This window comes from Ascaphus truei, chromosome 3 (assembly GCF_040206685.1).
Source record: "Ascaphus truei isolate aAscTru1 chromosome 3, aAscTru1.hap1, whole genome shotgun sequence".
In the NCBI taxonomy this organism is placed as follows: domain Eukaryota; kingdom Metazoa; phylum Chordata; class Amphibia; order Anura; family Ascaphidae; genus Ascaphus; species Ascaphus truei.
The window spans coordinates 243,653,269-243,677,495 of NC_134485.1; the positions used below are offsets into that span (position 1 = coordinate 243,653,269).

A 24,227-nucleotide genomic window follows, 5' to 3' on the forward strand; every position below is an offset into this window, starting at 1 on the left:
AAATGACACATTTTGGTAAGTTTGCACATCGCTGATACAGTTTTAGAAATCTATTTATTAACACAGAAAAAAAAAATCTTCAATAACACACAGCAGTTATTAATTTAACCCTTCCAGTGTCAACATATCTACAGTGTGGTTACATACATATTCTGTACCAAGCTATACTATTGTCAAAACAGAGGTCCCTCCACTGGCTTCCAGTGACCAGAAGAGGGAGTCCTCCTCTTTCATTCAGATTACTGCTGTAGGTCACCAGAAGGCAATACAGAGATCAGAGGCACGCGTGACCAGTCAGCATGCAGTATGTGCAGGGAACATCATGAGAACCATCCTAAATGTCATAAGGACACTCAAAAGGTTAGATTGCTGCTTGAAGTGGTGTCAAATGTAGGTAGCTTATTATTAAAGTCTCTGACACATGATGCAAGTCATTAGCCAGGGGATTTACACCCCCTTAGACTTAGTGAAGTTTTTTTTACACAAAGGTAAAGGAGGGAAAATCATGGACTTAGACTTTTTACATAACTCATGCGTCGCTTAACTCCTGCCTGACTTCTTATATGCCAGTCTCTAAATTTCAAGCTGATGCACTCAGGTCAAAATGGCCATAATGTACAGTGGCTTGATACACTGGCCTCAATATGCTCTGATGCTGCTTCTCTGTGCTGGAGAAGATTAATTTAGATAGAGCTGAACACTTCTCTCGCCTGAGAAGTGGTTTCCCAGCAGATTTAATATGGGCATTAATGTAAATTTAACTAAAATTGCTTTGATGCACAAACCCAATATATTTGTACAATTCGTTGACCTACTTCCCTCCCATCTCCTCAAACCTCTCACTCCAACTCTAATCCCTACACTCCCACATATTTTCAACTCCCTCTACTCTGGTACCTTTCTCTCCTCCTTCAAACATGCAACAGATATAGCATTACTCAAAAACAGCAAGGACCCTACCTGTCTCTCTAACTATCACAACTGTCTCCTTCCTGCTTTTTGCCTCTAAACTTCTTTAACACCTTGTATACTCTCGCTCCATTTTCTCACCACCTATTCTCTCCTAGACCCTCTACAATCTGGTTTTCGTACCGCTCAGTACACCGAAACAGCCCTCACTAAAATAACTAATGACCTCCATGCTGCCAAAGACAAAGGTCATTACACTCTGCTCATATTACGCAACCTCTCTGCAGCATTTGATTCTGTGGACCACCCTCTTCTTCACATTCTCTATACTCTTGGTATCCATAACAGAGCTCTATCCTGGATTTCCTCTTACCTCTCCCATCGTACTTTCAGTGTCTCATTTGCCAAAACCTCCTCTGTTCATCTCTCTGTGGGTGTAACCCTGGGGTCTGTTCTGAGACTTCTCTTTTATCTTTATACACTCTCTAGGTGACCTGATTACATCTTTTGGGTTCAAACATCACCTCTAATGCTGATGACACACAAATGTACCTTTCAATCCCTGACCTTACACCTGCTGTACAGAAGAAAGTCTCTTAATGTCTCTCCGCTGCAATCTGATTGGCCCTCTGTCAACTCAAACTTACCATGTCAAGGATGGAGCTTCTCATGCTTCCTCCCAAGCATTACATTTGACTCCCACCTCAAAATGTCCTCTCATATTCACAAAGTAGCTAAAACCTGTCGTTTCTTCCTCCGTAACATTGCAAAGATACACCCTTTCCTCTCGCTCTACTGATAAAACTCGTAATGCTAGCCCTCATTGTCTCCCGTCTCGACTATTGTAACCTTCTACTGTCCGGCCTTCTTGCCTCTCACCTGTCTCCCCTACAATCTATCCTGCTGCTGCCAGAATCACTTTACTCTCTCCTAAATCTGTCACTATGTCTCTCCTGCTGAAATTCCTCTTCTGGTTTCCTATCAAATCCCATCTTACTTATAAAATTTGCCTCCTCTCTTTTAAGGCTATACAATCTTCTGCCCTTCCTTACATCTCAGCCCTAATTTCTTGCTATACACTTTTCCGACTTGCATTCTGCTCAAGGATGTCTTCAGTCTACCCCTAAAACCTTTCTCACTCACTGTCCCATGCCTCTGGAATTCCCTTTTCCTCAATATCCTCTCTTTCCCCCTTTAGAACCTTTCTTAAAACACAGAAAAACAAGAAGAACAGGGGGAGCACAGGTTGAGGGATAATACAAATGTTTATAACACTTTGATGGATTTTAAGGTCATGTGATCCTAGACTATTGTATGTGATGAAGTGTAAAATATCATAAACACACGGCCTTGTGTAAATGCTTTCACATCAAGGTTTCTTTGCTTTACTTCTTTATCTTCTATGTTCTCTTGGTGCGGTAATTTTTTCTCCTCTGGTTCAAAGGAAGGCTTCTCCAATCTTTCTGAGGGGCTGGCTTGCAGTGTTGTCCTCAGTGCACAAAAAGAGTACAAAACAGATTTGTGAGGGACAAAACAAATACGGTATAATAATCACTGAAACCGACGGTTCAATACATCAAATGCAGAGAAATACTGCATACACTCACACGGGCAAGTGTGAGTGCCCTCCGGAGGGAAGTGTCTTTAATTGCACTTCTCTGCAGAGCTATCATATGAGGCTCCTGTTTTTCACATTGTATAATGAGAAAACAGAGGTGAGTGGGGATATAACCAAAAAAATTAGAAAATTACTCACACGGCCATGTGAGTATACACTAGGATTGGTTTCTCTTCCGCCCTCTTTAAATCTCCAATAAGCTTCAGCTGAGTGGGAATCAGCTGAGAAGGGCGAAACGCGCTGCTACAATCCCTGAGTATTTTGAACCATCTCAGCCACCGTCAGGAGCAGGAGATAGGAGCTCAACACAACACCCGGACGCGGAGAGTTAGCTGCACACTTACAAATCCTGCAAAAACTTTCCTGAAAGACTGTCTGTTTCTACATTCACCCAGCTCTCATGTCGCTTTGACTGAGCGCTTTTTAAACCTTTTATACTGTGGTTTTGTGTATTGTTTTTTAGTTCATTAAAGATCACGATTACCTCACCTTGGGATTCACTGTGTTAACAAGACACTTTAAGCGATTCCCAATCAGCTGAAGCTTATTGGAGATTTAAAGAGGGAGGAAGAGAAACCAATCCTAGTGTATACTCACACATGGCCGTGTGAGTCATTTTCTAATTTTTTTGGTTATATCCCCACTCACCTGTTTTCTAATTATACAATGTGAAAAACAGGAGCCTCATATGATAGCTCTGCAGAGAAGTGCAATTAAAGACACTTCCCTCCGGAGGGCACTCACACTTGCCCGTGTGAGTGTATGCAGTATTTCTCTACATTTGATGTATTGAACCGTCGGTTTCAGTGATTATTATACCGTATTTGTTTTGTCCCTCACAAATCTGTTTTGTACTCTTTTTGTGCACTGAGGACAACACTGCAAGCCAGCCCCTCAGAAAGATTGGAGAAGCCTTCCTTTGGACCAGAGGAGAAGAAATGACCGCACCGAGAGAACATAGAAAATGAAGAAGTAAAGCAAAGAAACCTTGATGTGAAAGCATTTACACAAGGCCGTGTAAGTGTTTATGTTATTTTACACTTCATCACATACAATAGTCTAGGATCATATGATCTTAAAATCCATCAAAGTGTTATAAACATCTGTATTATCCCTCAACCTGTGCTCCCCCTGTTCTTCTTGTTTTTCTGTACTATCAAGGATCCTGGATAGGTCCTTTTGGGGTCATGAGCCGCAGGACGAGAGTTCGAAGTAGATGGGAACCTTATAGACCCTATAAGGTTATTTTGTTCTATAAAGAATTTTTTATTTCCCCACACATTCAATTCAGTGGTAGCGCTCGGGCATTTTCTATCACCATCCTTTCTTAAAACACACCTGTTTAACGAGGCATATGGGTAGCTCCACTAACTTATACTATTCATCTCATATGCACTGACCTTGGCCCCTTGCAGACGCACTGACCAGAACACCCTTGTACTGTCCCCAAGTTCCCCCCACTTACCACTTAGATTGTAAGTTCTTCTGAGCAGTGACTCCTTTTCCTATTGTTTTATGTCTGAAGCGCTTATTCCCATTGTGTTATAATATTATGTCACGTGTATTGTAAAGTGCTATGTACCTGGATGGCGCAACATAAATAAAGATATACATACATTCAAGCTGGAAAGCTATCTGCTCTTGTGTTTGCTAGTACTGTCGCAAGATGACTTGAGATATGGGACAGTCACGTTTTAATATACGCACCATTTTTCCTTGGGAAATACTGTATATAACCTCCACGTAACGTATCATTCTAATATATCATAATACTGTACATACATAATATTTAATAGCATTAAAATCATAGGGGATCCACTATTGAATGTTGCACTGGAGTAAGATATCGATATGGATATTTTTGAAAGGTTACTTAAAAGCTCATGTTTCAACACTGTGCACATACCTTACTGCTTCGAAGCAAGGCCCGTGCCATACACAGCAGCTGACGCTCTCCGACTGAGAAATTATTTCCATTTTCTGTCACTTCACAGTGCAATTTTCCTTGCAGCTGTGTTACCTACACATAAAGTAAGGTAAATTAGTAGTGGAGTCCTTAGGTCTTGACCAACATTTCCTATCCAATTATAACTTAATGTCGCACAACTCAACCGGACAGGAAATGTATCACCTGGAGATAATGCCTATTCCTGGGGTATTGTTACGATATTCAGTACCACAACACATTACAACAGACTTGACTCTATTTAGGAACTCACATGCAAGATCCAGTACAACTAAGCAACGTCAATTGAATTTTATCAAGTGAAAGTACTCAGACATGTAAACATTTTACTTTTTTTATGATTTTTTTCATAGTTTAAGATATATTTGAACAGCAATCCTCCAACCAAATTGTTTTCTTTAATATTACCTGATTAATGGGGTCTCCCAGAACACAACTGCCACTTGTTTACAGATGTTCCCATAGACATCTGGTTCTGCTGCTATCTATTCCCAGAGGGTATGACAGTGAGTGCAATAAGGCCTAAGCCAATGTATAACATAACTGCACCTTAAGCCAGGGGTGCGCAAACTTACTGTCATGCGCCCCCCCCCCCCTTTCTACTCTCCGGCACGCACTCCCCCCCCCCCTCACGGATCTGGCATCAAATGACGTTGCGGGGTCGTGTGACTGGAAACGTGACGTCACATGACCCAGGGGTGTCATTTGATGCCAGTTGCCATGGAGACACGTCGTTGGAACCAAGGTAAGTTAAGAAGTTACAGAGGCCTCACGCGATTCCCAGCATTTATTTTAAATGCCCTCGGGGAAATGCGGGGTCTCTGTAACAGCAGCGCCCCCTCCCACCCAGAAAACCTAGCGCCCCCCACTTTGCGCACCCCTGCCTCAAGCAATCTTCTTGTTGTTCATTGGCAACAAAGTGGCCAGCACCCACATAATCTTTATGGTTATTAAAAGAGGCAAATAGCAGATGTATCACAGAGGTAAGTCGGGGCTCTTTGTTCACTGGGACACCCTGGTTACAAAATCAATTTGGGCCAAATCTTAGAGAACAAACTTAGCGGTTTATTTCGATTCTTTTAAAAAGCAAAACTCCCAAATCCACAAAAATCATACAAAACATACTACTATTTTTACTTGAGAGATCATTCCCAAATGAGGTTAGGATGCTGCTGTGATTCCCTTATACGGACTGTTTCAATAACAGTACTGTAGCCTGAACAACAGAACGATGAATAGATAAATTCATATATAACATAAATAGTTTGCCATATTCACCACTATATAGTGACATGAAAGGTACAAAGTGTGCAGGGAGTGTGCCACTGCCAGCTCTCAATCCCGAGGTACAATGTAAGTGGATCTTAACATTTGTGCTTACGCAACAGGTGCTCTTCACAAACTCTGACAGAATATTTCATGATGAAGGAGGTTATTAGCTTAACGTACAGTGATTGAAATATGTAAAGTTTAGAATGTGAACATGTATTGACATTAAACTTTAATTTTGGGAAACGTGTTGTTTTTCTTTAATGGGGCTCTCTCCATTTATTGTGTAAATTAAGGAAAACGTAAATGTAATTGAGCAGATATCACTGTAAACAAGTGTCTGCTTGCACAAGAGATTCTATTTGAGTACCTCTGTGTTGTAATCAAACCCATCTGTTGCTGCTCAGGGTCTGTTTTTAGAAATAAGCACATGAAGACTACAAAACGTCCTCTACATTTCAGGCTGTGAATTATACGTACGTGTTGTTTCATGTGGGTTTTTTCTAAGGCTTTCCAGACCTCTTCATCTGTATATTGATTCATCGGGTCCAAATTCGACCTAAAATGTGGCATGAATTATTTTGGTAAGCAAAAATCCTGAATAAATGTCCACTACAATAAAAAATAAAAAAAAGGAATATATTGTTAAAAACATTCAGAGAAGGTTGCCAGACTTTCCACCGTGCATAACACATGGAAAACAATCTAAGTAGCACACTAAATAGGGATTCATTGAATATATAGTGGTTTATTAAACCAACATTTTGACCCTTGACTGGACTGAACTGAAAAAGGTCCAGTTAAGGACCAAAACGTTGGTTTAGTAAACAACTATGTATTTCATTCCTCCCAGTTTGATGTGATACTCTGATTATCTTCCATTAATTATTTTGGAACATATTCCCTTTGTGCTGTTAAAATAATTTTGGTTTCCAAATGATAAACAAGAACATGATAGTGACATCCATTAATAGCTCTGAAAGTCTTAAGAATGGTATTGCTTTTTAAACTGAAAATGCAGATTAAATGACAGTACCATTACTTAATGTGGTAATACAAACTAGTAATGAATACCACAGCAAGCTATAAAACTCTCTAGGCCTCTGTATAGAACAGAAAAACGAAATTAACACGGTAGCCCTTCTAAAATGAATGATTTATATTACCCAGCGCTAATGGCTACAGTCTCTGATTGGCTATTACCGCGAGTTAGAAGACAACAACTGGACATGGAAGTCTTTTTTGCCCTTAAGAGAACAAGTTTTATGTACTGAATGAGACATCCAGGATCGTTACACAGTGCAGCAAGACCTGCTTTACTATTCATAAAGTTACACTACATTTATATCACCAGTGCAGAAACGTCAGCCCCGGACTAAACTCATTTTGTATCCTGAAATAAATATTTTAGAATAAACACATTTTTCTGTTATTATTATGACAAAAATCTAAAGGGCAGCAATGAAATGCATAATGTTCACCCATAAACACAAGCACACATACGACTTAAAGAAGCAATTCCTCCCCTTTTTATTTACATACAGGCAGCAGATGTCTCCGGAGGTGAGATGCGTTCCCAGATACATACCTATAAATGTAGCATTGGTACCGTGTGCTCCAGACGTAACAAATTGGCGGTTTAAATCTCCCGCCTGGTGCCAATAGGAAGCCACAACGTGATCGGTTGACGCATCCTATTGGTTCGCGTAACCCTGTGGATTTAAACAACCAGGAAGTAGCATTCCCAGTATTTATGTTTAAAACCAGGGGGTCCACAGAGCTCAAATTACCGCAGTTCACCTCCGGTGACCCGCTGCTTACCAACTATGTCAAAAAAGGGGAAAGTCTGCGAGAAGGACCTGCTGCTTTAAACAATGCTCGAGGTGCTTGTCCACTGTCTGAAGCGCATTCTAAGGAGAGTCTGGATTACCTCACACTTCCAACAAATAGAACAGGCTCTTGGGGAATAATAGAAAGTTTTTTTCTCAGATCTTCCAGTCCAATCGTGCTGATGCAGACATTGTCAACAGTAATTGAACCTCCAACCAGTTCAACTAATCTAAACAATGTCACTCCCAATGACGATTTGCCTGTAATAAAAAAAAATTAAATCAAGGTTAAAGGTTTTAAAAGCAACACAGAGAAACAAAGAAAATGGCCCAGGTTTTTCTTAAATCTACAAAATGAAAAAGAAGATACACTGTACTTTACAAAATATTCTCTACTGGATGAAGCTTTTTTACATGACTATTCTATTCAAGATAGATACACATCTTTTTGTTTAGCTGTATTTTACAATTATAAAGTAAACGCCACATTTACCATGCAGCCTATACCCTTGTATGGGGTGTAACATATTTTGCAACTTAGCACGGCCTAGTGAATATGTCCCAAGTCTTTTCATGCCAAACTTTAGTTTAGCACCAGTTGTCATTGCCAGATCCCCCTTTTACTTCTCAAAAGAGCCAGGACTTTGGTAGTGAATGCCTCTTTAACAGAGTTTCCAGTGGTAAAACTGAGGTGTCTCTGATAAAAAAAAAACCCTGCTCAGGTAACCTTAAAAATATGTCGTTTTGGCGTATTACTTGAATACATTTGACTAATTTCAAAAAGTAGATCAGCAAAAATTCCAAAAGCTGCACAAGCAACAGCAGGGTCTCTTTATCAAAGGCCTCTCTCTACAATACAGGGGCAAAACTGCAGTGAAACACAAATCCCATTGCATTCCTTTTCTTTACGTCTGGTGGTCGTCGCCTGCTGCCATATTTCTCTAGTTTTGAACCCGGAAGACTTTGATAAATAGCCTGTATCATTTAAAGCCAGAAGAGGACAGCATGCAGCTGTAACAGAGAAATCTGGCGTCTGCAGTTACATAGCTACTGTAGATCAACTTTAGGACAATTGTCAGTGTCACAGGCTAAGGCCTAGGACATAGTACAGGTGCGACCGAGCCCGTGATGTCACAAGCGCCTGTACTTGCCAAGATCTGTGTCCTGCAAGATTGAGTGATGGGGGGGCGTGCCCATGACGTCACGTGAGCAATTCGCCCTCATTGGCTGAATCGCGCACGTAACCCGGCCGTCGCACAGCAAAGACAAACAGGTTTGTCTCGCCATGTATCGGCGCTCGCGTGCACACGCGCACTATGGACATGCGCACGGGCCTCTATTGGTTTGGATTTGGCGCGAGCGACATCGCTCGTGCCGTCGGATCCACTATGGACGCATCCTAAGGCACATTTCCACCAGTCTGCTATAATTGTTTGATTACTGAATCTTTTAAACGTCTGTCCATGCGAGTTTGCTGATTGGCCCATTCGATCAGCCCTAAGTATAAGCGCACTGTAACAGGACTTCTCACGTGCAGATAGACTTTACTTCATGTGTAAAGGTATACGGTTTTAAATTAAATGTAGCAGAGCTAAGTGTCGTCCTGTGTGTCCCAAAACCATCACACTTCAGATTCGTACGTTATCCATAATAAATAATGTGAGGTTTATTCGGAATCGTGTTGATAGATGGACCTAAAAAAAGAATCACTAGACAAAAACCTCACTAGAAATGTGTCGTACTGATAAGCTGAGCTTCAGGCAAATACAAAACCTATTTATGGAAACGCCTGTTAATAATAATTTTGGTGTTTGGAAATCCAGCAATTTTTGATGAATCACAAAAGGTATGAATCATAGATGTTTGACTATGGTTGCATACTAAATATGTTCAAATAGAATGTATGTTTTATATACAATATATCTATCTATCTATCTATCTATCTATCTATCTATATATATATATATATATATATATATAAGCAACGTGTATAGCAGGCACACCTCGAAAAACAAAAAACAAGTGTGTGAGACATAAATATATATATAGAAATACTTCACCCAACGCCAGGACCGATGAGGAAGACTCAGCACTGCATGATCATTGTCATCAATAAAGAATTGAATTGGGACAACCAAAATAACCAACGTTTCGGTCCGCTGGTTATTTTGGTTGTCCCAATACAATTCTTTATTGATGACAATCATCATGCAGTGCTGAGTCTTTATAAATATAAATATATATATATATAACAAGAAAAAAAGAAGCCCAAATAGTAGCACTCTGGTATACCGGCGGCAATATCAAAAAAATGTTTATTTATTAGGTGTCACAAAAAGGAGAATAAAAGATAGCACAGAAATTTTAAAAGCACGACATAGATCCCCTGTACGTAAGCCAAAGACAATATGCTGTCTGAAGTGCCTAACATGACACGTAATAACACTGAAGAAGGCCAGGGATTAGATGACAAATGTCCCTAGCATGAGTACATATCCCAAATGAACTGTTCTAGAATACTTATAGACACAGTTTCCTAAGGAGAAAAATCATTCAGTGCTACTCTTAAGCAGGCTAGTGAGTTGTGAGAATATACCCCCTACACATGTAAGAAATCAGGGGCGACTGGAACCTAGCTGAAATCCCAACAAGGATATAGAGTCTCTCCAACAATATAGGACTTGTAATTGAGTGATACAATGAACACAGATAACAACTTCAATAGCAGTATGACAAGCTCACAGTCCTGTATGAGAAACAAGCAAGGTATGGGCTAGGTCCAGATTCAGATACACACAATGCTGAACATGTATGAGCACCAAACACAGTCCCGCAAGCATGTATAAGAGTACACAGGCAAATATAGCAGCAGCGTCAATAGGTATAATTACGTGTCCAAAGAGGGGGAAAAACCAGGGGATCCTGCCCACATCACCCACTCTACGCGTTTCGGCACTAAGCTTTCGACTGGGAATGGTGGGGTAGGCAGAGTAGTATACACTATTAAAAGGGGGGATTTTTGCGCCAAACGGACAATGTACAGCTGTTAATTAAAGCGTAATACAAATCTCCTGAGTGGTAACTCAGGATGCGCGGCCATTATATTATATATAGCTTATATATATATAATATATATATATATATATATATATATAAAATAGAAGATACCATTCTGTTGCTAACAAAATGCTTTTATTTGTGCGAGCTAACACAGTACAGATACCTCTACATATATATATATACTGTATATGCAGTCATGTGAAAAATACACCCTCTTTGAATTCTATGGTTTTACATATCAGGACATAATAACAATCATCTGTTCCTAAGCAGGTCTTAAAATTAGGTAAATACAACCTCAGATGAACAACTACACATGACATATTACACTGTGTCATGATTTATTTAACAAGGGGGGGGAGATACCCCTTGATAAAGTATTTTTAGACGAAACGCGTAGGGCTATGGTAGTCTTGTACCTTGTCCCTTGGATTTTACTGCACCGACACACTTTATTCGAGCAAATACCCAGTATGTACCTGGCAGATACCTGGAATGCGCCGCTCCTCACCTCTGACAAGCCCCGTTGCGTTTGCCTTCCCAGCCTGGGTTCATGCCTGGCTGACGGGCGGCTGATCTGTTAAATGATAATGATAAGGATTTAATAGGCTGCAATGCTTCGCGTGTCTACCAGATGGCATAAATTCATGAATTGTAATGCAGTATATATATATATACTGTGCAGTATTGCAGCCAGCGGGAATAAAATGCTTCAATCCCTGCTTGGAAAATACCTCAATGCACTCGGGCAGAAAACAGTCACAAACCTCAATACACCCGGGTATACCCGAATTCGTGGGACTAGCCGAGCTCGAATAAAGTGTGTCGCCAGTGTATTCACTTGCTGGACTGTATGCCTTACTAAAGGCAATTGGAACTTTGCAACTGCTATTAGCGGCAATTGTGGCTGATTACACCCACGGAGAAGCTTCTGTTTATCCAAAAGTGAAAGCGGAGCGTCATCACGCAGATATTGCGAGATTTCTAGCCGAGGAGGAGGAGATCTACATGTACTGATGTAGGAAGCAGACGGCGTCCTTTGGGGTGGATCCTGCGGCTAAGGCTGCATCCATAGAAGGACAAGCCGTGCTGAGCCCCTGCATCCTCAATGAGGATGTCTTTAGAGGGGGCTCACGCGAGCGTCCGCAGGCGTGCTGAGGAGTTGGATTTTTCAGCCGACAGCCAAGCTGTTTTTCAGCGCGCTGTCGGCTGAAAACACCCAATCAGCGCGAAGCAGCGTCAACGTCATGGCGTGACGTCGGCGCCGTGACGTTGACGTCAGTGCGTCGCGGGCGATTGGCCCAGCGACGTCACGGCCTCGCCACCCACCACCTCCCCCCGCCTCCCGATCACGCACGCATGTGCATGAAATCGCACAGCTTCAGCAGGCGAGCCTCAGCGTCAGCGCGCCTCAGCACTGCTCCCCCCCCCTCTATGGCCCCAGCCTAACATTTCCTGAATTATAGTTCCAGACAAGGATTTTTATCCTGACATGCCCATTTTATTCTGTGATTTCGTAAGTAGGATCTGTGCTTACGTTGTGTGTCAATAATACATACATACTTCACCATATTTGGCTATCTTCTCATTTATAGATCCCACTCGATCCAGGATTCTACAGATTGGACTTTCATTGCATTACAATCCTATTAGTGTTTAGTAACTTAAGCATTGTGGTTAGTGGTTTGCGCCTTTTGTTTTTTCCTTGCCCCTCTATATATTGGAACTGTGTGTTTCCTTTACATTGTGGCAGCATCCACTTATACACAGGTTATTGTTTGATAGTTATATTTGCGCACCTTTCTTTTTTTTTAATATATATATATATATATATATACATATATATATATATATATATATATATATATATATATATATATATATATTTAAATGTAAATACAACTGTATGCTCATCTGCATGTCTTAGGCAGGTCCGCCTTTCACCATTATCACCCAGCACACAGCACTTCCATTGCAGCAAGGGATTCTGGGAAATGACATGCAAATGAGCACACTGTGCCACTTTTTGCTTCAAAAACCATTTTTAACATGGTTTCCTATAGGCTTAAGCTTGCTGCATGGTCACAGCTTTGAGCACAGCCAGGGTTAAGGTGCATACCCAGAAAACCCACCCACAGACAGCTGTTTCGACCTTAATGGGTATCATCAGTGTGGGGTTGGTTAACTGGGTATGCAAAGAAGCTAAAGGATGGGGTTTACCATACTGAGTTAAGTTATGGTGAGTAAAAAAAAAAGTGACAAAAACCCTCCACAGCAAAGCTAATATGCAAATGTAATACAACTGTATGCTCATCTGTATGTCTTAGGCAGGTCTGCAACCCCGCTATATATATATATATATGTATCAAAAAATAAATAGATGATACCGTTCTGTGGCTAACGAAATGCTTTTATTTGTGCGAGCTTTCGAGATAAACTGATCTCTTCTTCCGGCGATGTTACAATGAATGAAGCAAGGATAACTTGAAAACAGTGTCTCTTGGAATGTTATCTGTGCTTGTCCTTCCCCTGGTGTGGATGTGTTTTATGGCTAGAGGTGTCAAAGGGTAACTGAAAGCAAGTGAAGAAAGAGTGTGTATGTGTATCAGTGTGAATAAAAATGAATGGAGAGCCCACAGTATAAACAGTGCTCTACACAAGGTGTGTGTGGAGTGAGAGGGATATAAATGGTGTGGGTGGGTGTGGAAATGTGAGAGTTTGTAGCACAACTAAAAGTGTGTGTGGATACTATGTGGTCCCTATTGGTGTATATGGATGGAGAAATAAGGAGTATTAGTATGTGTGAGAGACAGCTGTGTGTGCATACATATAGCACAGTATGTACAGACATGGCCTTTAGCGCTCATGGGAAGAGAGTTCGCTAGTGTCAGTAATGACTCATAAAATTTCGATCTCTGTTTAGGCCACTGCTAAGTGTCCCGAACAGTTGCATAAATTTGTATTCATGCAACCGTCTCTCTTTCGGGGTTTTAAGATTACCTTTGAGTATGGCAACCCTCAGATCGTTCATCTTATGGCCAGAGTCAGAGAAATGTTCGCCAACAGGACTGTCTCTTGTTCCGCGTGTGATGCTGTGGCGATGCAGGTTCATTCTCTTGTTTAGCCCCTGTCCTGTCTCACCTATGTAGTAGCAGCCCCCTGGGCATTTCATGCACATGATGAGGTACACGACATTGCTGGAGGAACAGGTGAACCCTCCTCTGATTTTGTATTCCCGATTCTTGTGTGGTATTTGTATTGTGTCCGCTGTGTAGAGCATTGCGCAGGTTTTGCATCTTGGGTCCTGGCATGGTTTTGTCCCGCATTCAGTTGTACTGCTGAATACTTTACTCCTCACCATAATATTCTTGAGATTATGTGGTTGTCTGTATGATAATAAGGGTGCTTCAGGGAAGACCTGTTGCAGTCTTGTATCTTCCTGGAGGATGGGTTGTAGTTTCCTGGCGATCTTGCGTAGGGCTCCTAGGTGTGGGTTATATGTGACCACCAAAGGAACCCTGTCGCTTGTCTCCTTCTGTTTGTATTCAAGGAGATCACTTCTTGGTATTCTGGTGGCTTTGTGAATTTGCTGGTCTACAATTCTGTGGTTATATCCACGGTTTATAAAGTCTGATCTCAAGGCTTTAATCCGCTGGTCTCTGTCTGCTGTGTCGGAGCATATCCGGTTGTATCGTATGGCTTGACTGTAGATGGTTGCATGTTTGGTGTGTGTCGGGTGGAAGCTGTTGTCCCTCAAATAGCTGGCTCTGTCTGTAGGTTTGCGGTATACAGAAGTCTGTAGTTGGTTGTTCTTTATAGTAATGGTGGTGTCTAGAAAATGTACTTCATCCGGGGAATGGGTGAGTTTGAGGTTGATGGTCGGGTGGAAAGTATTGAAGTTGTCATAGAAATGTAGGAGGTCCTGTTCGCCAGAGGTCCAAATCAGGAGGATGTCATCGATGTAGCGAAGGTATGTAAGGGGTTTCAAGTGACAGGTGGACAGAAAGTCACTTTCCAGTTTTGCGCAGAACAGATTGGCATACTGTGGCGCCATCCGAGTACCCATAGCGGTCCCGGTTGTCTGGAGGTATGTGTCATTTCCAAATGTGAAGTAGTTATGGGTCAAAATAAATTCAATGCATTTAGTCACTGTCTCTGTGAGTGGCTCCTGCGATCCCAGAAAGTATCTGCAGGCTGAAATCCCATCCTCGTGGGGGATGTTTGTATAAAGTGACTCTACATCCATAGTTGCTAGTAGTGTTCCTGTAGGGAGGGGGCCAATGGCATTCAGTTTGTTTAGCAGGTCGGTGGTATCCTGGATATAGCTGGGTGTGTTCCTGACAAGTGGTTTTAGAATGCCCTCCACCCAGCCAGAAATATTCTCGGTAAGTGTGCCAGATCCAGAGATAATAGGGCGCCCAGGGTTACCCTCTTTGTTAATTTTAGGGAGCATGTAGAATGTGCCAGGTTTTGGGTTAGCTGGTATCAGGTCCAGAATTTGTTCTCTTGTGTGGATCGGGAGTGTTTTAATGATCCTGTTGAGTTCTCGCATGTATTTTTTAGTTGGATCCTCCTGCAGTTGGGTGTAGTACTTTGAATCAGAGAGTTGCCTGTGTGCTTCCCGCAGGTAGTCTGTGGTGTTCATTATGACCACTGCTCCTCCCTTGTCCGCAGGTTTGATTGTTATGTTGTGGTTGGCCTTTAGCGATTCTATGGCTCTCCTCTCCATCAGTGTCAGATTATATGTTTGTTTCCTTACTTTGTCCAGGTTTTGGCGCTGTGTCTGAAGCTTTCAATGTACCGGTCCAATGTGGGGTTGCGCCCAGTTTGTGGGATCCAGTTTGATTTTTGCTTCTCCCTGCGCATGTGCAGCCACAGAACGGTATCATCTATTTATTTTTTGATTATTGAAGCTCGGCTAACACGGTACTGATACCTCTACATGAAAATATGGAAGATACCACACTGTACCGCACCCAAATGAAGCTAAAGGATTTACTGAAAAAACAGGCACAACTAGACAGCGATATCATCTTCCTCAGCAAATGCAAGAAGGAGCATCTGATCCCGAAAGGACTCGTCCTCAAAAACCCACTTGCTACCACATACAACACAAAATTCTCCCAACAACTGTGCACCAGGAACTCAGAAAGATTAAGGAACCATCTCATCAGCATCTGTTACAGCAACAGGAGAAAGACAAAGGTGACAATAGACAGCATCCTGGAGACAGGAGAAATTCACACAGACACATGGAGAGGACTCCAAACATTCCATGAAAAACTCCTGAAGGGTCTAATTAGCAATAAGGAAAAGAAACTGCACAGACTGAGGCTAAGAATGAGATACTCTGCAGCAGCCAGCACAACAACTAATAATACAAACATTGACAGTCACCAAGAGCAGGACTGCACTGTTAACCTCTCAGATTACACACCTAATCAAGCAGAGTCCTCAGTATTATCAAAGGGTCTCACATTCTGCCCTACCAAGCCTATGGACAAGATTGAGCTGTGCAGTGACCTAGAAGAATACTTCAGAAGGCTGCGTCTTAAGGAGTTCTTCCATGACAGACACAACCAAGATTATGCCAACACGGCAGAAGGAGAGCTGCTGCACATGCGCAGGGAGAAGCAAAAATCAAACTGGATCCCACAAACTGGGCGCAACCCCACATTGGACCGGTACATTGAAAGCTTCAGACACAGCGCCAAAACCACCATCCTGGACAAAGTAAGGAAACAAACATATAATCTGACACTGATGGAGAGGAGAGCCATAGAATCGCTAAAGGCCAACCACAACATAACAATCAAACCTGCGGACAAGGGAGGAGCAGTGGTCATAATGAACACCACAGACTACCTGCGGGAAGCACACAGGCAACTCTCTGATTCAAAGTACTACACCCAACTGCAGGAGGATCCAACTAAAAAATACATGCGAGAACTCAACAGGATCATTAAAACACTCCCGATCCACACAAGAGAACAAATTCTGGACCTGATACCAGCTAACCCAAAACCTGGCACATTCTACATGCTCCCTAAAATTCACAAAGAGGGTAACCCTGGGCGCCCTATTATCTCTGGATCTGGCACACTTACCGAGAATATTTCTGGCTGGGTGGAGGGCATTCTAAAACCACTTGTCAGGAACACACCCAGCTATATCCAGGATACCACCGACCTGCTAAACAAACTGAATGCCATTGGCCCCCTCCCTACAGGAACACTACTAGCAACTATGGATGTAGAGTCACTTTATACAAACATCCCCCACGAGGATGGGATTTCAGCCTGCAGATACTTTCTGGGATCGCAGGAGCCACTCACAGAGACAGTGACTAAATGCATTGAATTTATTCTGACCCATAACTACTTCACATTTGGAAATGACACATACCTCCAGACAACCGGGACCGCTATGGGTACTCGGATGGCGCCACAGTATGCCAATCTGTTCTGCGCAAAACTGGAAAGTGACTTTCTGTCCACCTGTCACTTGAAACCCCTTACATACCTTCGCTACATCGATGACATCCTCCTGATTTGGACCTCTGGCGAACAGGACCTCCTACATTTCTATGACAACTTCAATACTTTCCACCCGACCATCAACCTCAAACTCACCCATTCCCCGGATGAAGTACATTTTCTAGACACCACCATTACTATAAAGAACAACCAACTACAGACTTCTGTATACCGCAAACCTACAGACAGAGCCAGCTATTTGAGGGACAACAGCTTCCACCCGACACACACCAAACATGCAACCATCTACAGTCAAGCCATACGATACAACCGGATATGCTCCGACACAGCAGACAGAGACCAGCGGATTAAAGCCTTGAGATCAGACTTTATAAACCGTGGATATAACCACAGAATTGTAGACCAGCAAATTCACAAAGCCACCAGAATACCAAGAAGTGATCTCCTTGAATACAAACAGAATGAGACATGCTCCACACCTAGGAGCCCTACGCAAGATCGCCAGGAAACTACAACCCATCCTCCAGGAAGATACAAGACTGCAACAGGTCTTTCCTGAAGCACCCTTATTATCATACACACAACCCCATAATCTCAAGAATATTATGGTGAGGAGTAAAGTATTCAGCAGTACAACTGAATGCGGGACAAAACCATGCCAGGACCCAAGATGCAAAACCTGCGCAATGCTCTACACAGCGGACACAATACAAATACCACACAAGAATCGGGAATACAAAATCAGAGGAGGGTTCACCTGTTCCTCCAGCAATGTCGTGTACCTCATCATGTGCATGAAATGCCCAGGGGCTGCTACTACATAGGTGAGACAGGACAGGGGCTAAACAAGAGAATGAACCTGCATCGCCACAGCATCACACGCGGAACAAGAGACAGTCCTGTTGGCGAACATTTCTCTGACTCTGGCCATAAGATGAACGATCTGAGGGTTGCCATACTCAAAGGTAATCTTAAAACCCCGAAAGAGAGACGGTTGCATGAATACAAATTTATGCAACTGTTCGGGACACTTAGCAGTGGCCTAAACAGAGATCGAAATTTTATGAGTCATTACTGACACTAGCGAACTCTCTTCCCATGAGCGCTAAAGGCCATGTCTGTACATACTGTGCTATATGTATGCACACACAGCTGTCTCTCACACATACTAATACTCCTTATTTCTCCATCCATATACACCAATAGGGACCACATAGTATCCACACACACTTTTAGTTGTGCTACAAACTCTCACATTTCCACACCCACCCACACCATTTATATCCCTCTCACTCCACACACACCTTGTGTAGAGCACTGTTTATACTGTGGGCTCTCCATTCATTTTTATTCACACTGATACACATACACACTCTTTCTTCACTTGCTTTCAGTTACCCTTTGACACCTCTAGCCATAAAACACATCCACACCAGGGGAAGGACAAGCACAGATAACATTCCAAGAGACACTGTTTTCAAGTTATCCTTGCTTCATTCATTGTAACATCGCCAGAAGAAGAGATCAGTGTATCTCGAAAGCTCGCACAAATAAAAGCATTTCGTTAGCCACAGAACGGTATCATCTATTTATTTTTTGATTATTGAAGCTCGGCTAACACGGTACTGATACCTCTACATGTATATATACAGAACGGTATCATCTATTTATTTTTTGATTATACACAGTATATATATATATATATATATATATATATATATATATATATATATATATATATATATATAAGAGAAAATGAGAAAAAAACAGGCGCACACCTAGTGCATTAAAGTATAACAATCATTTTATGGAACATTAAAAAATAGACAAATGCCCACTCACAAATCAAACAATAAAAAAGAGCAGTTATGAGATTGGCCCTCATAAGCCACTGGCAGCGTCTCGATCAGCAATGGAGTTTTCCTCCTCCACACGTGTAGTACAGACTCCTTCACCGGAAGTGACGTCCTCCCGGCGTGTGCCCCATCAGGAGTAGTGGAGACCCCCTGATGAAGTCATCCTTGATGACGAAACGCGTAGGGCGTGGCTGAGACGGAGGAGGCACTTTCCCACTAAACACAGCAGATTGCGGACACAGTATCGTGAGTGGCGAGACAGACAAGAAGCAGCTGGCAGATCTCCACTACTCCTGATGGTACAATAGCCAGAAGAAAGGCAAGATCTTTGGTTCCCGGAGGGACTTCCTGTTGCGGGGCACACGCCGGGAGGACGTCACTTCCGGTGAAGGAGTCTGTACTACACGTGTGGAGGAGGAAAACTCCATTGCTGATCGAGACGCTGCCAGTGGCTTATGAGGGCCAATCTCATAACTGCTCTTTTTTATTGTTTGATTTGTGAGTGGGCATTTGTCTATTTTTTAATGTTCCATAAAATGATTGTTATACTTTAATGCACTAGGTGTGCGCCTGTTTTTTTCTCATTTTCTCTCATAGGTATTTCCAAGGGAGTTGTGTCCCTTTCAAACGGGCTGCCTTTACCTGGATGCACTTTATTGGAACGGGACTCTATGTTTTTTAAGGTTTTTGGTATACATCTAAAGATATTCATTTTTATTTTTTAGTAATATATTTTTTTGTATACTTTTATATATTTTTTATAGCATTTTTTATTAAAATTTTATTAGTTATTATGTGATATATATTTTTTTAACATAGGATCCATCTTATATTATTACCCCCCCCCTGGCCACCCCATTGGTTGTTTCAACACAGTAGCTAATTCACTCACAATTTATAGGTTGTTATAGTAGGCGCTCCTTAATGTTTTTGTTTTGTTTTGATATATATATATATATATATATATATATATATATATATATATATATATATATATATGAAACCAGGTGTCCCACCAAGGAGATAAAAAACAGCACTCAAGGTATATTGCAAAAGTGTATTTGAAAAAAAGCAGGCACATATAAATCCAACGTTTCGGTCCTGTATAGGACCTTCCTCAGGGGCGTGCTGGAGAACACTGCCCAAGGAAAACATATATACCCATCACCCACCTGTGTGCATAATCAAGAACCAGCTGATTGTAATTAAAAACGGGAGTACTGTAGGCGCATGGGAGCCCCGTCATCACTGTGCAGCAGCCCAGCCTCACCACTCATCTGTTTACACTTAGCTATCAATGCCAGACACACCGCACATGTGCGCCTGCGGGTGGAGCCAGTGAGTACACCAGTCATTCTAAGGCATCCCCCGTCAGTATATATATATATATATACTAGCTGAGAGACCCGGCGTTGCCCGGGATGTAAATGCGTAATAGGTAGTATTATTTATAAATCGTGGAACAATAGGTGAGTATTTGTTGTAAAGGTTTGGGGGGGGGGGAGAAAGGGGAGCGGGGGGGGAGAAAGGGGAGCGGGGCGGGGGAGGGGAGCGGGGCGGGGGAGCGGGGCGGGGGAGGGGAGCGGGGGGAGAAAGGGGGGCGCGGGGGGGAGAAAGGGGGGCGGGGGGGGAGAAAGGGGGGCGGGGGGGGGGAGAAAGGGGGGCGGGGGGGGGGAGAAAGGGGGGCGGGGGGGGGGAGAAAGGGGGGCGGGGGGGGAGAAAGGGGGGCGGGGGGGGAGAAAGGAGGGCGGGGGGGGAGAAAGGGGAGCGGGGCAGGGGGGAGAAAGGGGAGCGCGGGGGGGGAGAAAGGGGAGCGCGGGGGGGGAGAAAGGGGAGCGGGGCGGGCGGGCGGCATCCCCCGTCAGTATATATATATATATATACTAGCTGAGAGACCCGGCGTTGCCCGGGATGTAAATGCGTAATAGGTAGTATTATTTATAAATCGTGGAACAATAGGTGAGTATTTGTTGTAAAGGTTTGGGGGGGGGGAGAAAGGGGAGCGGGGGGGGGAGAAAGGGGAGCGGGGGGGAGAAAGGGGAGCAGGGGGGAGAAAGGGGAGCGCGGGGGGGGAGAAAGGGGAGCGCGGGGGGGGAGAAAGGGGAGCGGGGGGGGAGAAAGGGGAGCGGGGGGGGGGGAGCGGGGGGGGGAGAAAGGGGAGCGGGGGGGGAGAAAGGGGAGCGGGGGGGAGAAAGGGGAGCGGGGAAAGGGGGACGGGGAAAGGGGAGCGGGGGAAAGGGGAGTGGGGGGGGGGGAAGGGGAGCGGGGGAAAGGGGAGTGGGGGGGGGAAAGGAAAGTGGGGGGGGGAAAGGGGAGTGGGGGGGGGGAAAGGGGAGTGGGGGGTAAAGGGGAGGGGGGGGGGAAAGGGGAGTGGGGGGGGGGAAAGGGGAGCGGGGGGGGGAGAAAAGGGAGCGGGGGGGGGGGAGAAAGGGGAGCGGGGGGGGGGAGAAAGGGGAGCGGGGGGGGGGAGAAAGGGGAGCGGGGGGGGGGGGAGAAAGGGGAGCGGGGGGGGGGAGAAAGGGGAGCGGGGGGGGGAGAAAGGGGAGCGGGGGGGGGAGAAAGGGGAGCGGGGGGGGGGAGAAAGGGGAGCGGGGGGGGGGGAGAAAGGGGAGCGGGGGGGAGAGAGAAAGGGGAGCGTGGGGGAGAAAGGGGATCGGGGGGGGAGAAAGGGGGCTATCAATGCCAGACACACCGTACATGTGCGCCTGCGGGTGGAGCCAGTGAGCACACCAGTCATTCTAAGGCATCCCCCGTCAGTATATATATATATATATATATACTAGCTGAGAGACCCGGCGTTGCCCGGGATGTAAATGCGTAATAGGTAGTATTATTTATAAATCGTGGAACAATAGGTGAGTATTTGTTGTAAAGGTTTGGGGGGGGGGGAGAAAGGGGAGCGGGGGGGGGAGAAAGGGGAGCGGGGGGGGGAGAAAGGGGAGCGGGGGGGAGAAAGGGGAGCGGGGGGGGAGAAAGGGGAGCGGGGGGGGAGAAAGGGGAGCGGGGGGGGGAGAAAGGGGAGGGGGGGGAGAAAGGGGAGGGGGGGGAGAAAGGGGAGCGGGGGGGGAGAAAGGGGAGCGGGGGGGAGAAAGGGGAGCGGGGGAAAAGGGACGGGGGAAAGGGGAGCGGGGGAAAGGGGAGTGGGGGGGGGAAGGGGAGTGGGGGGGGAAGGGGAGCGGGGGAAAGGGAAGTGGGGGGGGAAAGGAAAGTGGGGGGGAAAAGGGAGTGGGGGGGGGAAAGGGGAGTGGGGGGGTAAAGGGGAGGGGGGGGGGGAAAGGGGAGTGGGGGGGGGAAAGGGGAGGGGGGGGAGAAAGGGGAGCGGGGGGGAGAAAGGGGAGCGGGGGGGGGAGAAAGGGGAGCGGGGGGGAGAGAGAAAGGGGAGCGGGGGGGAGAAAGGGGAGCGGGGGGGGGAGAAAGGGGGCTATCAATGCCAGACACACCGTACATGTGCGCCTGCGGGTGGAGCCAGTGAGCACACCAGTCATTCTAAGGCATCCCCCGTCAGTATATATATATATATATATATATATATATATATACTAGCTGAGAGACCCGGCGTTGCCCGGGATGTAAATGCGTAATAGGTAGAATTATTTATAAATCGTGGAACAATAGGTGAGTATTTGTTGTAAAGGTTTGGGGGGGGGGGGAGAAAGGGGAGCGGGGGGGGGAGAAAGGGGAGCGGGGGGGAGAAAGGGGAGCGGGTGGGGGAGAAAGGGGAGCGGGGGGGAGAAAGGGGAGCGGGAGGGGGAGAAAGGGGAGCGGGAGGGGGAGAAAGGGGAGCGGGGGGGGAGAAAGGGGAGCGGGGGGGGGAGAAAGGGGAGCGGGGGGGGGAGAAAGGGGAGCGGGGGGGGAGAAAGGGGAGCGGGGGGGAGAAAGGGGAGCGGGGGGGGAGAAAGGGGAGCGGGGGGGGAGAAAGGGGAGCGGGGGGGGAGAAAGGGGAGCGGGGGGGGAGAAAGGGGAGCGGGGGGGGAGAAAGGGGAGCGGGGGGGGGAGAAAGGGGAGCGGGGGGGGGAGAAAGGGGAGCGGGGGGGGGGGAGAAAGGGGAGCGGGGGGGGGAGAAAGGGGAGCGGGGGGGGGAGAAAGGGGAGCGGGGGGGGGGGAGAAAGGGGAGCGGGGGGGGGAGAAAGGGGAGCGGGGGGGGGGAGAAAGGGGAGCGGGGGGGGGGAGAAAGGGGAGCGGGGGGGGGAGAAAGGGGAGCGGGGGGGGGAGAAAGGGGAGCGGGGGGGGGAGAAAGGGGAGCGGGGGGGGGAGAAAGGGGAGCGGGGGGGGGAGAAAGGGGAGCAGGGGGGGGAGAAAGGGGAGCGGGGGGGGAGAAAGGGGAGCGGGGGGGGGAGAAAGGGGAGCGGGGGGGGGGAGAAAAGGGAGCGGGGGGGGGGGAGAAAAGGGAGCGGGGGGGGAGAAAGGGGAGCGGGGGGGGGAGAAAGGGGAGCGGGGGGGGGAGAAAGGGGAGCGGGGGGGGGAGAAAGGGGAGCGGGGGGGGGAGAAAGGGGAGCGGGGGGGGAGAAAGGGGAGCGGGGGGGAGAAAGGGGAGCGGGGGGGAGAAAGGGGAGCGGGGGGGGGAGAAAGGGGAGCGGGGGGGGGGAGAAAGGGGAGCGGGGGGGGGAGAAAGGGGAGCGGGGGGGGGAGAAAGGGGAGCGGGGCGGGGGAGAAAGGGGAGGGGGCGGGGGAGAAAGGGGAGCGGGGCAGGGGGGGGGAGAAAGGGGAGTGGGGCGGGGGAGGGGAGCAGGGCGGGGGGGAGAAAGGGGGTGGGGGGGAGAAAGGGGGGCGGGGGGGAGAAAGGGGGGCGGGGGGGAGAAAGGGGAGCGGGGCGGGGGGGAGAAAGGAGAGCGGGGGGGGGGAGAAAGGGGAGCGGGGGGGGGAGAAAGGGGAGCGGGGTGGGGGAGAAAGGGGAGCGGGGCGGGGGGGAGAAAGGGGAGCGGGGCAGGGGGGGGAGAAAGGGGAGTGGGGCGGGGGAGGGGAGCAGGGCGGGGGGGAGAAAGGGGGGCAGGGGGGAGAAAAGGGGGCGGGGGGGAGAAAGGGGGGCGGGGGGGAGAAAGGGGAGCGGGGCGGGGGGGAGAAAGGGGAGCGGGGCGGGGGGGAGAAAGGGGAGCGGGGCGGGGGGGAGAAAGGGGAGCGGGGGGGGGGGGAGAAAGGGGAGCGGGGGGGGAGAAAGGGGAGCGGGGGGGGGAGAAAGGGGAGTGGGGGGGAGAAAGGGGAGCGCGGGGGGGGGAGAAAGGGGAG

At 46.4% G+C, this 24,227-nt stretch overlaps 1 protein-coding gene across 1 annotated transcript in view; it reads right to left on the reverse strand.

Annotated features, from left to right (window-relative positions):
* LOC142489537 (ATP-binding cassette sub-family C member 5-like) overlaps positions 1 to 24,227 on the reverse strand; it is a 201,817-nt gene that overhangs the window by 11,429 nt on the left and 166,161 nt on the right. Inside the window, 3 exon segments of the mRNA XM_075590487.1 lie at positions 4,434 to 4,547; positions 6,243 to 6,321; positions 7,693 to 7,852. Coding sequence (XP_075446602.1) covers positions 4,434 to 4,547; positions 6,243 to 6,321; positions 7,693 to 7,852 — 353 coding nt within the window.